This window comes from Schistocerca americana, chromosome 3, assembly GCF_021461395.2.
Source record: "Schistocerca americana isolate TAMUIC-IGC-003095 chromosome 3, iqSchAmer2.1, whole genome shotgun sequence".
Lineage (NCBI taxonomy): Eukaryota > Metazoa > Arthropoda > Insecta > Orthoptera > Acrididae > Schistocerca > Schistocerca americana.
The window spans coordinates 608,314,621-608,328,028 of NC_060121.1; the positions used below are offsets into that span (position 1 = coordinate 608,314,621).

The following is a 13,408-nucleotide window of genomic DNA, read 5'->3' on the forward strand; positions in this document are numbered from 1 at the left end:
ATCGCATCTGTCACGGATCTTGGAAGATAATAAAAAATTTAATAACTTCGTTGCTGGTCCTCTCCTCCAGCATTATGTTGGAATTTCATAAACGTATTGCAATGTTGAACCTTTCTAGTAAGCGCGAACTTATGTAATTCTTCTGGTGCTCAGTATTGCCTCGCCATGTGATAACGCCATTAATTAACAGTGAGAATCATCACACTCGTAGCCACGTGTGTTTCTCCAAAGTTCTCAAAGCTATTTTTCTAGTTAGATCACCTAGCGTGGAACTAACTAATTTAGTCTGTTTGCTTTGCTCGGATGTATTTGGAGCAACGTCCAATGATATTCGGGCTCTCCCTTTGGGCCTGCGTGTTAGGAAAACAGCATCCGCTCACTGAATGAAGAAATCTAGGATGTACAAGACAGTTATAATATACAATTGCAACTTACGGCTTTTTGAAAATACGTGTAGGACTTACCCGCCAACATATTCCTTCTTTCAAAAAGTCACTGAGCAGAACATATTTCGTTACTTAAGACAAAAAGTCTTATAGCGGGTCTGCGGCCATATTTGGCTCAATGGTACACTCTTCTCTTGATCGCTACGTTATTTTTTATTTCTGCTGTTGATTACACTCGCTTTAATAGCAACTTCAGATCAAATCTTATGGATACATAGTATGTAGTCAGAGTTTAAGCATCTTAGTCAACATAAAAAGCCAAACATATTGTTCCCTATGAACCGTGGGTTAGGAAGACTATGGCCCCCACGCAGAAAATTTATTGCAAAATGAAAAGGGGGTTAACTGATAGCGACTATGCATCAACAGGTATCACTGATCACATCTGATTGGCATGCCTAATGAATTAATTCTTCACGGCAGGAGGGAACTGCTCTCTACGAGACAATGCTTGTTGAGGTGAAATTTAGCTTTCTGAACCTAATACAAACGCATTTCTCAGAGATGACCGAAAGGGAGCCCAGTGCTGGAAAATACGTCGCAACATAGAGGACATCGCTCAGTAGCAGGATGGGAAATAGAAATTAAAATAATACACAATGATATGTCCAGTAAACCAATCGACGTGTCTTTGGATAGAAAGAGGAGCTTCAAAGAGAGGCTGGACCTGGAGTAGTCCGTCACCCCGTCCCTCCCTCCCCCCTCCCCTCCCCGTCACGTTTTCGTGTGGCAAGCAACGTAGTCTGTCGCGATGTTTTCGCGCCTATATTAGTTTTTACTCGCGTTTTCGTGTGGCAAGCAACGTAAGTAAAACGAATATAGGCTCGAAAACTTCACGACAAACTAAATTATATTGTAGAAGATAGGTTAACTCGCAGCAAAAAACTTTCTCATCAACATCGTTTGGTTGCAGATGACAAACTGCCTGTAGCAAATAACACACAAGTGATCAGGAAAGTTCATGCACACCAATTGTAAAGGTATTTACAAAAAGAAATGATATATTGTTTAAACTAGACATCCACATGATTTTATAATCATTTAACCCGCTGATGACGGCACAGTGGTGCCGAAACATGTTCGGGTACTGAGGAAAAATGGTGTTTTGCATAACATCCAACAATTTCAACCTCACAATAATTCACTCAAAATAAGGCGAAACTGCATCCATGACAAATGAAACGGTTACATGAAGAACGTCGGTACTCGGTACGGAAGCCATTCCCTTACTTTCCCAAACCCTGAAGAGATAAGGTAAACCATTTCCTTTCCTCAGCAAAACTTGACTGAAGCTGCTACACATTCCCCTCCGCCCAAATCGATCTTTTCTCCGCCCAGTAAGTCATTTATACACATTGGAGAGCAAAACCTAAGGACTGATGTAACTTTCCCCTTCATGTTGCAGTGCCAAATAACATAGCTCGATTAAACTTGGACTGTACATAGTAAGAACTGTTGTAGTATAGCACAGAAGGCAACTGAAGGAAATATGTATTTAGACGAACAGAAATAACACTTCTTGGCAAAGAGGATAATTTCACTGAAGTCACCGCGACTGATGAGGTTCTCCTAGACATTACAGAATGCTGGCCATAGTTCTTATCAGGGTGTATTGTCACCACGAATGACAAGGCATACGCTACAAGGTGCTCCCATGCTAGCCACAAGGCAGATAAAGAGGTCTTACAGTACGCTGTTTTCCTCTTCCATGAACAAAAGACCAGCTTTCTGGCAGTTTATCATTCAAAACATAGTTATCACTTGTTAAGTGAAGAAGATATTTACTTACTACCTTCTATGTGGTAAATACTTGATCTTGATGTTATCAATGGAACAACCATATTTGGCTCAATGGTACACTCTTCTCTTGATCGCTACGTTATTTTTTATTTCTGCTGTTCATTACACTCGCTTTAATAGCAACTTCAGATCAAATCTTATGGATACATAGTATGTAGAATAATCTCTCTACTTGGCAGGATGAAAGACATTCTGGGATTTTTATGTTTCGTAACCCAAAGATTTGAAGTACTCCGATGAAATTTTCTGGCATTTAATGTTGCTTTTGCTTATTTCGCCGCGTGGATTGAACGCGAGGTTTGAGGCGCCATAACATGGGTTGCTCGGCCCCTCCCGCCGGAGGTTCGAGTCCTCCCTCGGGCATGGGTGTGTGTGTTGTTCTTAGCATAAGTTAGTTTAAGAGGTGTGTAAATCTAGGGACCGATGACATCAGCAATTTGCTTATTTCAACGCTTTGGACCTTGGTTCGGATGCCACGTTAAACTACAGGTGCTTTGTTAACTGACTGGATAAGCTGTTCACAACCCAGAGGAGAGGTACACAATATCACGTCCGATACGACATTGTCTGCGGTGTTTACATCTTCTTTCTGGATGATGATTATGTAACTTACTACTATATTATTATAAAAAGATTTCACAGGGCAAATTGATTTGGGGGATAATTTTGAGTTTGATCTGAAAAAATTATTGCTCTTTCTACTTTAAAACAACTTGTTTTGATGATAAGAATTTTGGCAGTCGGTTATTCAGAACTTGCATTTTTCATTCATTCAATACTGATTTTGAATTTATCAAAATTAATCCTGGTTTGCTTCAGTGATATTGAATCTTATGGCGGAAGTATGAAGAAATCAGTCGTTATCATTACAAGTCATGAAATGAAAAAAACTAAATATACGGAGAAAAATTCATTGATTCCCTTCACCTTCACATCAGCGACTGGCACATACTGCTCTTTAGACAACGACACTCTATTTAATGACATTGTTCACTAGCCTATATTGCTGCCTTATAGATAAAACTCGGTACTTACTCTCTGTTAGTGATATGATGTTCATTTAACAGCTTATCAAAAGAGATGTAAAATAATACAAAACATTTAAATGTTCCAGAAAACTTTTCAGAAAAATAAAGAAAACTACAGGAGCCGGAAGATTGACGCCACAGTATAAATTGACTACAACAGTCGTGGAACACTGTGTAATGGAGCTGAAACTATTATCCAAGTCTCACATTTAATATATTTTCCACTGCTTTCGCAAAAAGTTCCACAGTGAACAGTCGAATGTGCGATTATACGTTCACTCCTCTTTTTAGTTACTATAGAATGAAAATTCAAATGTGTAGCTCACTGTAAAAAGTAAAATTCCTTCATAATCTCTGTGTATGATGTTAATTATAGGAAACAAATAATTTGACATAGAATGACTTCGTTCGAGGGAAAGTGGCTACACAAAGAGGTACGATATACGTGTAAAATAATGTTAAAGTGCATTATAACGATAGCATGCCCTTGGAATGCTGTAAGTAGGGTATTAAAAAATTGTAATGACAGAAATGTGACTGGTACAATAAAAACTTTTTCATTCACGTGACTCTACAGCCATGGACAGCAAGGCGTCTGTAAACACAGTGGAGAGGATCGAAAAGGTTCAAGTCTTTGGTGACTAACTCACTGTCTGAGGAAAGCTATATTGTACTTATATTAGATACTTCCGGACAATGGCCCACTGTCTGTCCTCATTCAAATATTTATGAAGACTAGTAACTTGATGTGTAGGAATCTAGAAACTTTTTCCATTGGAAGGAGGAAACCTGCTGGCAAGTAAAGTACATATTTACTTTTGGTGAATATCTTGGTCAGATAAAAACAGTAGTTTTTTGATAAGACGAAATGCCACAATTATATTGCATTGTTCTTCCAATATGAAACCTCCTAGTGAACGAAAATCTGTTGACTCAAGTCTGCTGGTAAATAATACATCAGCAAGAGACTAAGTAATGTTGTGACAATGCCGAATGTCAAGGTTTCATTTGTTCGTTTGTTGTTGACTCCTTCTAAACTAGTGCTATCATGGAAGTGAGGAAAACAGTGCTGAAGAGAATCATCATTGAGAAATAAGTTCTGGCAACACTGACAATAATTTCAAATTTTGAATATTTATTATTTATTACAATCAGTGAAAGTGGAAAAATTCTTACATGTCTAAAGCCTATTTTATTTTCATAAAAATATTTTTGAATCGTAATTTTAAATAAATAATTCAGTATTCATAAATAATTTCATTTTATTTTTGTCGCAAACAAACCAACTTTGAAAATTTTACCTACTGCAGATTGCACCTGTAAAAAAGAAACAATGGTCTGATTTACTCCTCTGATAAGGTTTTATGTAGTTTCATAGCGAATTGTCTGTGTTAGTTAAGCGACGGCATTTGCCTCTCTTACAGTCTATTGTTTTAAATGGATTATATAGTTATGTAAGCTAAAAACGTGGTGGACCAACTAAAATTTCACACTTCCATCAACAATAAGAGTCGAGTGACTTTGTGTTTACTTAGTTTTCAGTCTATAGCTTTAATGAGAATGAATGACAAGGTACAACGAAAAATGAATGCAAAAACTAAATGATAATGAAACTGATGGATGATGACATACAAAAAAATTTGTGTTGTCTGCATACTCTTATGATATACAATTTTCCACTATTTGAGTGTTACACGTAAGTCAAAATGTCATGAATGATGTATTTTTCTAAAATTAAATTTGCCTTCAAAATAAAATAAAACTGATCAACAGTCAGTGCAAGGGATCAGGGAAATGTCACATAACATTGAGAATATTTACACAAAAATTCAGTTTAATAATCTTTCCACGAAACATTCTTAGAGCAGGTGTTTCAAAGTGGTATAATAGCTTGTGAGATTGTGAGGTCGCATGAGTTCCCTGTTGCAAGCTGAACAGCCTGCGGTGCCCATACAAACATTGACCGAGTTAAAACTTTTCTTCCATACATTTAACGAGTGTTTAAGCATCGTTCATGCCATTTTGAGGTTGTTTGCCAGGCAATGGCGAGTTGTTGTATGGCGCCCACGGACGTCGAGTTGTGGGCGAACTGCTCAGGAGGAGCGCGCTGACCTGCCGAAGGAGTTGTTGAGCAGGTTGTTGACCGCTCGCAGCACGGTGATGGGGATCTGCAACAGCACACAGCCAGGATTAACTCAGAAAACGTAGTTAAGTGTGCAAACGGCTAATCAGAAGCCAAGATCGAAACTATGGACCTCGCGGGCAGTTGTGACACAGTTACTACCGTTTAACATGTTTTCTTCAGGATCGTAATGACTGATATTCCTAGACGTTGTCCTTTCGATATGCATTAATTAAAAAAGTTATTAAAGGACTCATTAAATGAACCTTACAATTTCCTTAACAAAACCCATTTCGAAGTATTCTCCAATGTGTTATAATGTCCCTACTCCTTGCTTTTTACCTTTTGCTTTGTTTGGGTTCCTCTTTCTGCTGGCTTGCACTTATCAGATAGTATCTAGGTTTAACTGCTTATCAGGACGTCATTTGCCTTTCTTCTGTTAGTGATCGTTTAGCTTACCGTTTTCATGCAGAACAACACGTTTTTTAACTTCAGGTAATACAATTATTCATATGCTGGGAAACAGTATTCAATTACAAAATTTATGAAATTCGTTCATATATAACTTACAGTGCAAATATTTTTAATCAGGTAATAATGACGTGCTAGGAAGTCGAAACCGGTGATGACACTATATGTTGTCCGAGGCCCAGAAATACAATAAAATAGTTACGTTCCCTATCAAATTTTTCTATAATTTTGAAAATCTTTGTGATTTGACGGGAAAATTATCTAGAAGGGTTTAAATCAAGGCATTAGCTCCTCCGAAAGGTTACTACATCGCTTCTGTTTCATTTTACACTACGAGGAAAAAACATTATTGTGACTGACATCATCACCCGAGTCGAATATGTGACACAGACGTCATGCCGATTCCAGTTACTATAGAGTTTCTTGTCACAGCAATCATGAATTCCCAATTTTGTAAGGAGCACGTACCGCGATTATTAGTTATAGTAAAGATATTTGATGCATCAGAAAGGGCGGATCCCACTCAGAACAGACATTCAGTTTGAAATTTACAATCCGTCGCAGACCACTGAAATCTGAAGAAATAGTTAAGCTTTTTTGGAAGAAGGCACTTGACGTTGTTGGCAGGGAAACTCTCGACTAAACTGACAAATCTAATCCGTGAAACACGTCGTATAGACAGATTTCAAAAGTAAAGTAGGTGACTGTATTTCTAAGCTGTTTGAAATTAATGCTGGTATAAGATGATAGCGTATGCGCGGGCCTCTTCAACTGTGTGTTACAACAAATAGCACCTAAGTGTTTGGAATGAAAAAAAGAGAAGTACATCAACAAACTTTTCCCAATTATGCTGATTATACTTGAAGTCAACTATTTGACATTTGCAAATTATTTTGATATACTATCTGAAAATGCAGATGCAGGAACACAGCCCGCACTCTTTAAAGTGATGCCACTAGAGCAGATATCAGAATAAAATTCATTTCCGAATGACAAGAAATGTTTACAATAAAACGTGCATTTGAAAAAACGGAAAAGTAATGTATCATAACACAGTAGTGAAATCAGAACGCCTCTACACAAGTGAATGTCTGCCACTGAATTGTAAACCAAACAAACTAGAAATATTAGAAGAATCATGAAAAAAGTTTAGATCCTATAAGTAGCAAGGACACCTGGACACTCAGAGCAGTGAAACAAAAAAAAAAAATAAGGAAAAGAAGACTGATATTTTTTGAATGTTTAAACAGGATGATGGACAATGGGATGAGAAAATAGACGTTCAGGTATCTCTGGGAACTGAAATCAACAACAACCAGTACCCGGGAAGTTACAAAATCTTAGAAATACACAACACAAAATCAGAAGGAGCAGCAGAATGAGGTAACTGTAAGAAGAGAGAACTTTAAAATTTAGGAGGCTTCCAAGGCAGAAACATAAAAGAACAAGTTTTGAGTGATCTGAAGATAGAAAGAAGACACGGTGAAAACATGAAAAAAAGAGCAAATCGATAGTAAATGAAATTATCACTTGACCTCTAGATACCCAAGAAAAATAAAAGATACCATGATTGTTGGATTAAAAAAAAAAAAACGTGAAATCTGAACCGCTTCAATTCCTCATTAATGCTTGAACATAGTATGCCTACCTCTGCAAATTGATCTCGATATAGACATGCAATTATTTTTCAGCACTTGATGACACTACGAATGGTTAGCAAAAGCTCGAGTCATCGCTAAGATAGCTTCTGACGACTATGTAAGTATGGTTGACAAATACTGTTTGCCTTTTTTGTCTCTGAATTTTTCACATTTGTTGCGCTGTTCCCACGGATTGTCAACGTTGTCAGTACTGTCACGTGAATTTACTTTAGTCACTCTTTCCCTGGCGCTATATTAATTCTGGAGAATAGACAGGAGAAAAAATGGACAGAGTTGGAATTAGATGTTATGTGATGTACGTTATGTGAGCGCCTCGAATAACTAAGAGAGTAAATACAACGACGCTGACATTTGCCTACCTGATGGGAATAGAAGTTATCGAAATTGACCACAACGAACAGATTCTAAAGGATATAAAGGTGCTATATGGGCTTCGTTCAACCTTCGCGCTACGGATTTTCTGCGTTTATTTATAGTCACAAACAATGTGTGTGGTTTGATGCCGTCATCCATCTTCTCTTATGTTACAGTAAAGTTTTCACCTCAATGCGCTTTTTACATTTGTCATCCTTCTTTAACATCGCTTATCTTTCTCTGTGAGTAGCTGACTTGAAATGTTCAGAAATCGGAGCAACTGTAAGTTCTCTAACTTACAGGTAAACAATTAGTGATAGTTTAATAAAAACAGTTGAGTCAGTTTTTGATATCATTTTGGTGTCCAATCAGTTGAAAAGCCAGAACAGCAGAACGTTGTTCGTTGCTTCTCTTTTTTTTCGATCGAAAACGTTTTATAGCGTCTGACAAGAATCGGGTACTCCGATAAAACTGAAGAGAGCTACTCAATCGACTGAAACAGCAAAAGAGTGTACAGATGTTACTGATGCAAAATTAAGTTGATTTCCTTATTTCCGCCCCCCCCCCCCCTCCTTTCTCCTGCAGCTGGGTTGTAGCTTATGACACTTTTTATCTTTGAAACACCTATTGATATATCGAAATGATAAAACGATTCACATTTCATCCCTGAAAATACGAACTATTTCAACAATTTTCACAACACGCGTTTGAGAGATGTTCTAAAGAATGTTTCCATATTTTTTCCGTTGCGTGGACATAATATTTAGTATTACAAGAGATGACATAATTTTTCAGAAAGAAAGTTTTTCATGCATCTAGTGTAATTACGCAGGTGTGTTTAGGTTCTGCTGTCTTCAGCGTTAAACACACTTTGTATACAGTCTGTTTTCACTTTCTAACGCACTATCTACGTCGACTTCCTACTTACTACTGTGATAAACTACGGATCTACGATCCTATTCCCTACCCTTCTGTACCACACTTTCTAACCCTCCTTTTAATGCAAACGAACTCTCCAGCTCAGCCTCAATCACTTCATCAACTGGTGCAACACAGCAAAAAAGCAGGAATTAACTACATAAAAAAAAAAACCACCCGAACATTGTTCCCTCGATTCCTCTGTCTATCCTCGACGGTCTTGTTCACGTACATAGAGATTAAAATTCCTAAAATGAAAATTTACATCTGCATTTACGCGACTACTCAGAAATTCACGTTTAAGTGCTTGGCAGAGGGTTCATAGAAGCAATTGTAGACTATCTCTCGGCCTTTCCTCAGTCATGCAGCACGTGGGAAAAATGGGCACCTGTATCTTCTAACGTGACCTTTGATTTCTCTCATTTCTTTTAGGATGCTCATTTCTAATGTGAAGACGGGCGTTAGTTCACTGAAAATTCGTGTGAAGATCTCACCGCAACAAAAAACACTTCTGTTTTAATGACTGTCACCCAAAATCCTCTGTTTTGATGTCCTCCATCAGACATGTCAGGTAAGGATCCCATATCGCGCAGCAGTACTCCTGAAGAGGACAGATAATTGAAAAGTAGGCAGTCTTTTTAACATACTAGTCGCATCTTCTAAGCGTTGTGTTTTCTATGTGATGGTTCCAATTTAAGTCGTTCGCAATTGTAATATTTAGGTATTGAGTTGAATCGACAACCTTTAAATCTCTGTGATTTATCATGTAACTGAAATATAACGGAATTTTTTGGTACTCATGTGGAGAACCTCACTTTTTTTTCAAGTGACCCGCCACTTTGCGCATCGTGTAGAGTAGATATCTTGTCTAAATCATTTTGTAATTTATTTCGAGCTTCTGATAACAGCATCATCTATAAAAAATCTAAGAGGGCTCCTCAGATGGTTTCCTAACTCTTTTATATCGATCAGGAACAGCAGAGGGTGGAGAACATTTCCTGAAATGAAATGAAATGTCGTGTGACGAGGGCCTCCCGTCGGGTAGACCGTTCGCCTGGTGCAAGTCTTTCGATTTGACGCCACTTCGGCGACTTGCGCGTCGAAGAACATTTCCTTGGGGAACTCTAGGTTTCACCCCTGTTTCAGCAGAAGACTTCCCATAAGCTACTGTCAACTGTGACCCTCCTGGCAGAAAATCACTAATCCAGTCATATAATCGAGACAATACTCGATAGGCATACCAAAGACTGTCTAGGAAGCCTAATACACAATGCATGGAAAGAAATCACAGGATAGAAGGAAGGACCCGTCGACAACCAGGTCATTACAGATGGAAAACAAGCTCGGATTTTTTAACGATGGGAAGGGAGAACGGTCACACCCTTTCAAAGAAACCATCTCAGCATTTACCTTGAGCGATCAAGGGGAAAGACGGAAAACCTAAATTGAATGGTCGGACGCGAATTTGAATATTCGGTCACCCGAATGTGAGTCCAATGTGCTAACAACTGTGGCACTCTGCTCGGTTCGAAGATAGACACATCTGCTTCCATTAACAAACTGAAAGTGGTGACTAAATCTCGGAACCCCTATCCACGTCACCCTCGCCCTTTCAAACGCAGAAAGTGCCTCAACCCTTCCGTTAGTTGTATTACTACTTCTGATTGCTTGCATAACATGCGATAAAGCCTTCTATACACAAGTATCTGATCCTGTACCAGCCCATAAAGTACCGACACGTCCTGAAACACACTTTAACATAACATTCTCTCCAGTGTTTCCGTAACCAGACTCGTCACTAACAGTTACCAAACGCCCTCTCAATCATGATTTCCACACCACAGTAACATCATGGCATACGTGTACCCAAACCCTTGCCTTACAAAAATTTATTTTGCACTGTGAGCCAAATTCTGATAAGTGGCAACCTAGTCATTACTTGCCATTTTTCCACCGGGGGAATGAAAATTACTAAAATTTTGTTTTCTTTCTGTAGGCTTTATCTACTCTCTGTATTGCTATAGTTGAGTTTCCTTTTAGTATATATTTAAAAATGTACGCCACTTATACAGACGTTAAGTGCTGTATGTTGTTGTTGTTGTGGTCTTCAGTCCTGAGACTGGTTTGATGCAGCTCTCCATGCTACTCTATCCTGTGCAAGCTTCTTCATCTCCCAGTACCTACTGCCGCCTACATCCCTCTGAATGTACTCATCTCTTGGTCTCGCTCTACGATTTTTACCCTCCATGCTGCCCTCCAGTACTAAATTGGTGATCCCTTGATGCCTCAGAACATGTCCTACCAACCGATCCCTTCTTCTAGTCATGTTGTGCCACAAACTCCTCTTTTCCCCAATTCTATTCAATACCTCCTCATTAGTTACGTGATCTACCCATCTAATCTTCAGCATTCTTTTGTAGCACCACATTTCGAAAGCTTCTATTCTCTTCTTGTCTAAACTATTTATCGTCCACGTTTCACTTCCATACATGGCTACACTCCATACAAATACTTTCAGAAACGACTTCCTAACACTTAAATCAATACTCGATGTTAACAAATTTCTCTTCTTCAGAAACGCTTTCCTTGCCATTGCCAGTCTACATTTATATCCTCTCTACTTCGACCATCATCAGTTATTTTGCTCCCCAAATAGCAAAACTCCTTTACTACTTTAAGTGTCTCATTAGCTAATCTAATTCCCTCAGCATCACCCGACTTAATTCAACTACATTCCATTATCCTTGTTTTGCTTTTGTTGATGTTCATCTTACACCCTCCTTTCAAGACACTGTCCATTCCGTTCAACTGCTCTTCCAAGTCCTTTGCTGTTTCTGACAGAATTACAATGTCATCGGCGAACCTCAAAGTTTTTATTTCTTCTCCATGGCTTTTAATACCTACTCCGAACTTTTCTTTTGTTTTCTTTACTGCTTGCTCAGTATACATATTGAATAGCATCGGGGAGAGGCTACATCCCTGTCTCACTCCCTTCCCAACCACTGTTTCCCTTTCATGTCCCTCGACTCTTATAACTGCCATCTGGTTTCTGTACAAATTGTAAATAGCCTTTCGCTCCCTGTATTTTACCCCTGCCACCTTCAGAATTTGAAAGAGAGTATTCCAATCAACATTGTCAAAAGCTTTCTCTAAGTCTACAAATGCTAGAAACGTAGGTTTGCCTTTCCTGAATCTTTCTTCTAAGATATGTCGTTGGGTCAGTATTGCCTCACGTGTTCCAACATTTCTACGGAATCCAAACTGATCTTCCCCGAGGTCGGCTTCTACCAGTTTCTCCATTCGTCTGTAAAGATTCGCGTTAGTATTTTGCAGCTGTGACTTATTAAACTGATAGTTCGGTAATTTTCACATCTGTCAACACCTGCTTTCTTTGGGATTGGAATTATTATATTCTTCTTGAAGTCTGAGGGAATTTCGTCTGTCTCATACATCTCGCTCACCAGATGGTAGAATTTTGTCAGGACTGGCTTTAGGTCTTTCAGTGCTCTGTCAAACTCTTCACGCAGTATCATATCTCCCATGTCACCTTCATCTACATCCTCTTCCATTTCCATGATATTGTCCTCAGGAACATCGCCCCTGTATAGACCCTCTATATACTCCTTCCAACTTCCTGCTTTCCCTTCTTTGCTTTGGGTTTCCATCTGAGCTCTTGATATTCATGCAAGTGGTTCTCTTTTCTCCAAAGGTCTCTTTAGTTATCCTGTAGGCAATATCTATATTACCCCTAGTGAGATAAGCCTCTACATCCTTACGTTTGTCCTCTTGCCACCCCTACTTAGCCATTTTGCACTTCCTGTCGATCTCATTTTTGAGACGTTTGTATTCCTTTTTGCCTGTTTCACTTACTGCATTTTTATATTTTCTCCTTTCATCTTCTGTTACCCAAGGATATGTACTAGCCCTCGTCTTTTTACCCACTTGATCCTCTGCTGCCTTCACTATTTCAATCCTCAAAGCTACCCATTCTTCTTCTACTGTATTTCTTTCCCCCATTCCTGTCAATTGTTCCCTTATGCTCTCCCTGAAACTCTGTACAATCTCTGGTTCTTTCAGTTTATCCAGGTCCCATCTCCTTAAATTCTCACCTTTTTGCAGTTTCTTCAGTTTGAATCTACAGTTCATAACAAATATATTGTGGTCAGAGTCCACATCTGCCCCTGGAAATGTCTTACAATTTAAAACCTGGTTTCTAAATCTCTGTCTTACCATTATATAATCTATCTGGAACCTTTTAGTATCTCCAGGCTCCTTCCATGTATACAACCTTCTTTTATGATTCTTGAACCAAGTGTTAGCCATGATTACGTTATGCTCTGTGCAAAATTCTACCAGGCGGCTTCCTCTTTCATTTCTTACCCCCAATCCATATTCACCTACTATGTTTCCTTCTCTCCCTTTTCCTACTCTCGAATTCCCGTCACCCACGACTATTAAATTTTCGTCTCCTTTCACTTCCCGAATAATTTCTTTTATCTCATCCTACATTTCATCAATTTCTTCATCATCTGCAGAGGTAGTTGGTATATAAACTTGTACTACTGTAGTAGGCGTGGATTTCATGTCTATCTTGGCCACAATAATGCG

At 38.7% G+C, this 13,408-nt stretch overlaps 1 protein-coding gene across 1 annotated transcript in view; it reads right to left on the minus strand.

The window, feature by feature from the left end:
• Positions 1-4,389: 4,389 nt before the first annotated feature.
• LOC124606564 overlaps positions 4,390-13,408 on the minus strand; it is a 101,163-nt gene continuing 92,144 nt past the window's right edge. The window contains exons 4-5 of the mRNA XM_047138548.1: positions 5,387-5,442; positions 4,390-4,591 (exon numbers count right to left, since the gene is read on the minus strand). Of these exons, the coding sequence (XP_046994504.1) occupies positions 4,576-4,591; positions 5,387-5,442 (72 nt within the window). The 3' untranslated portion in view covers positions 4,390-4,575. The remainder of the gene's footprint in view (positions 4,592-5,386; positions 5,443-13,408) is intronic.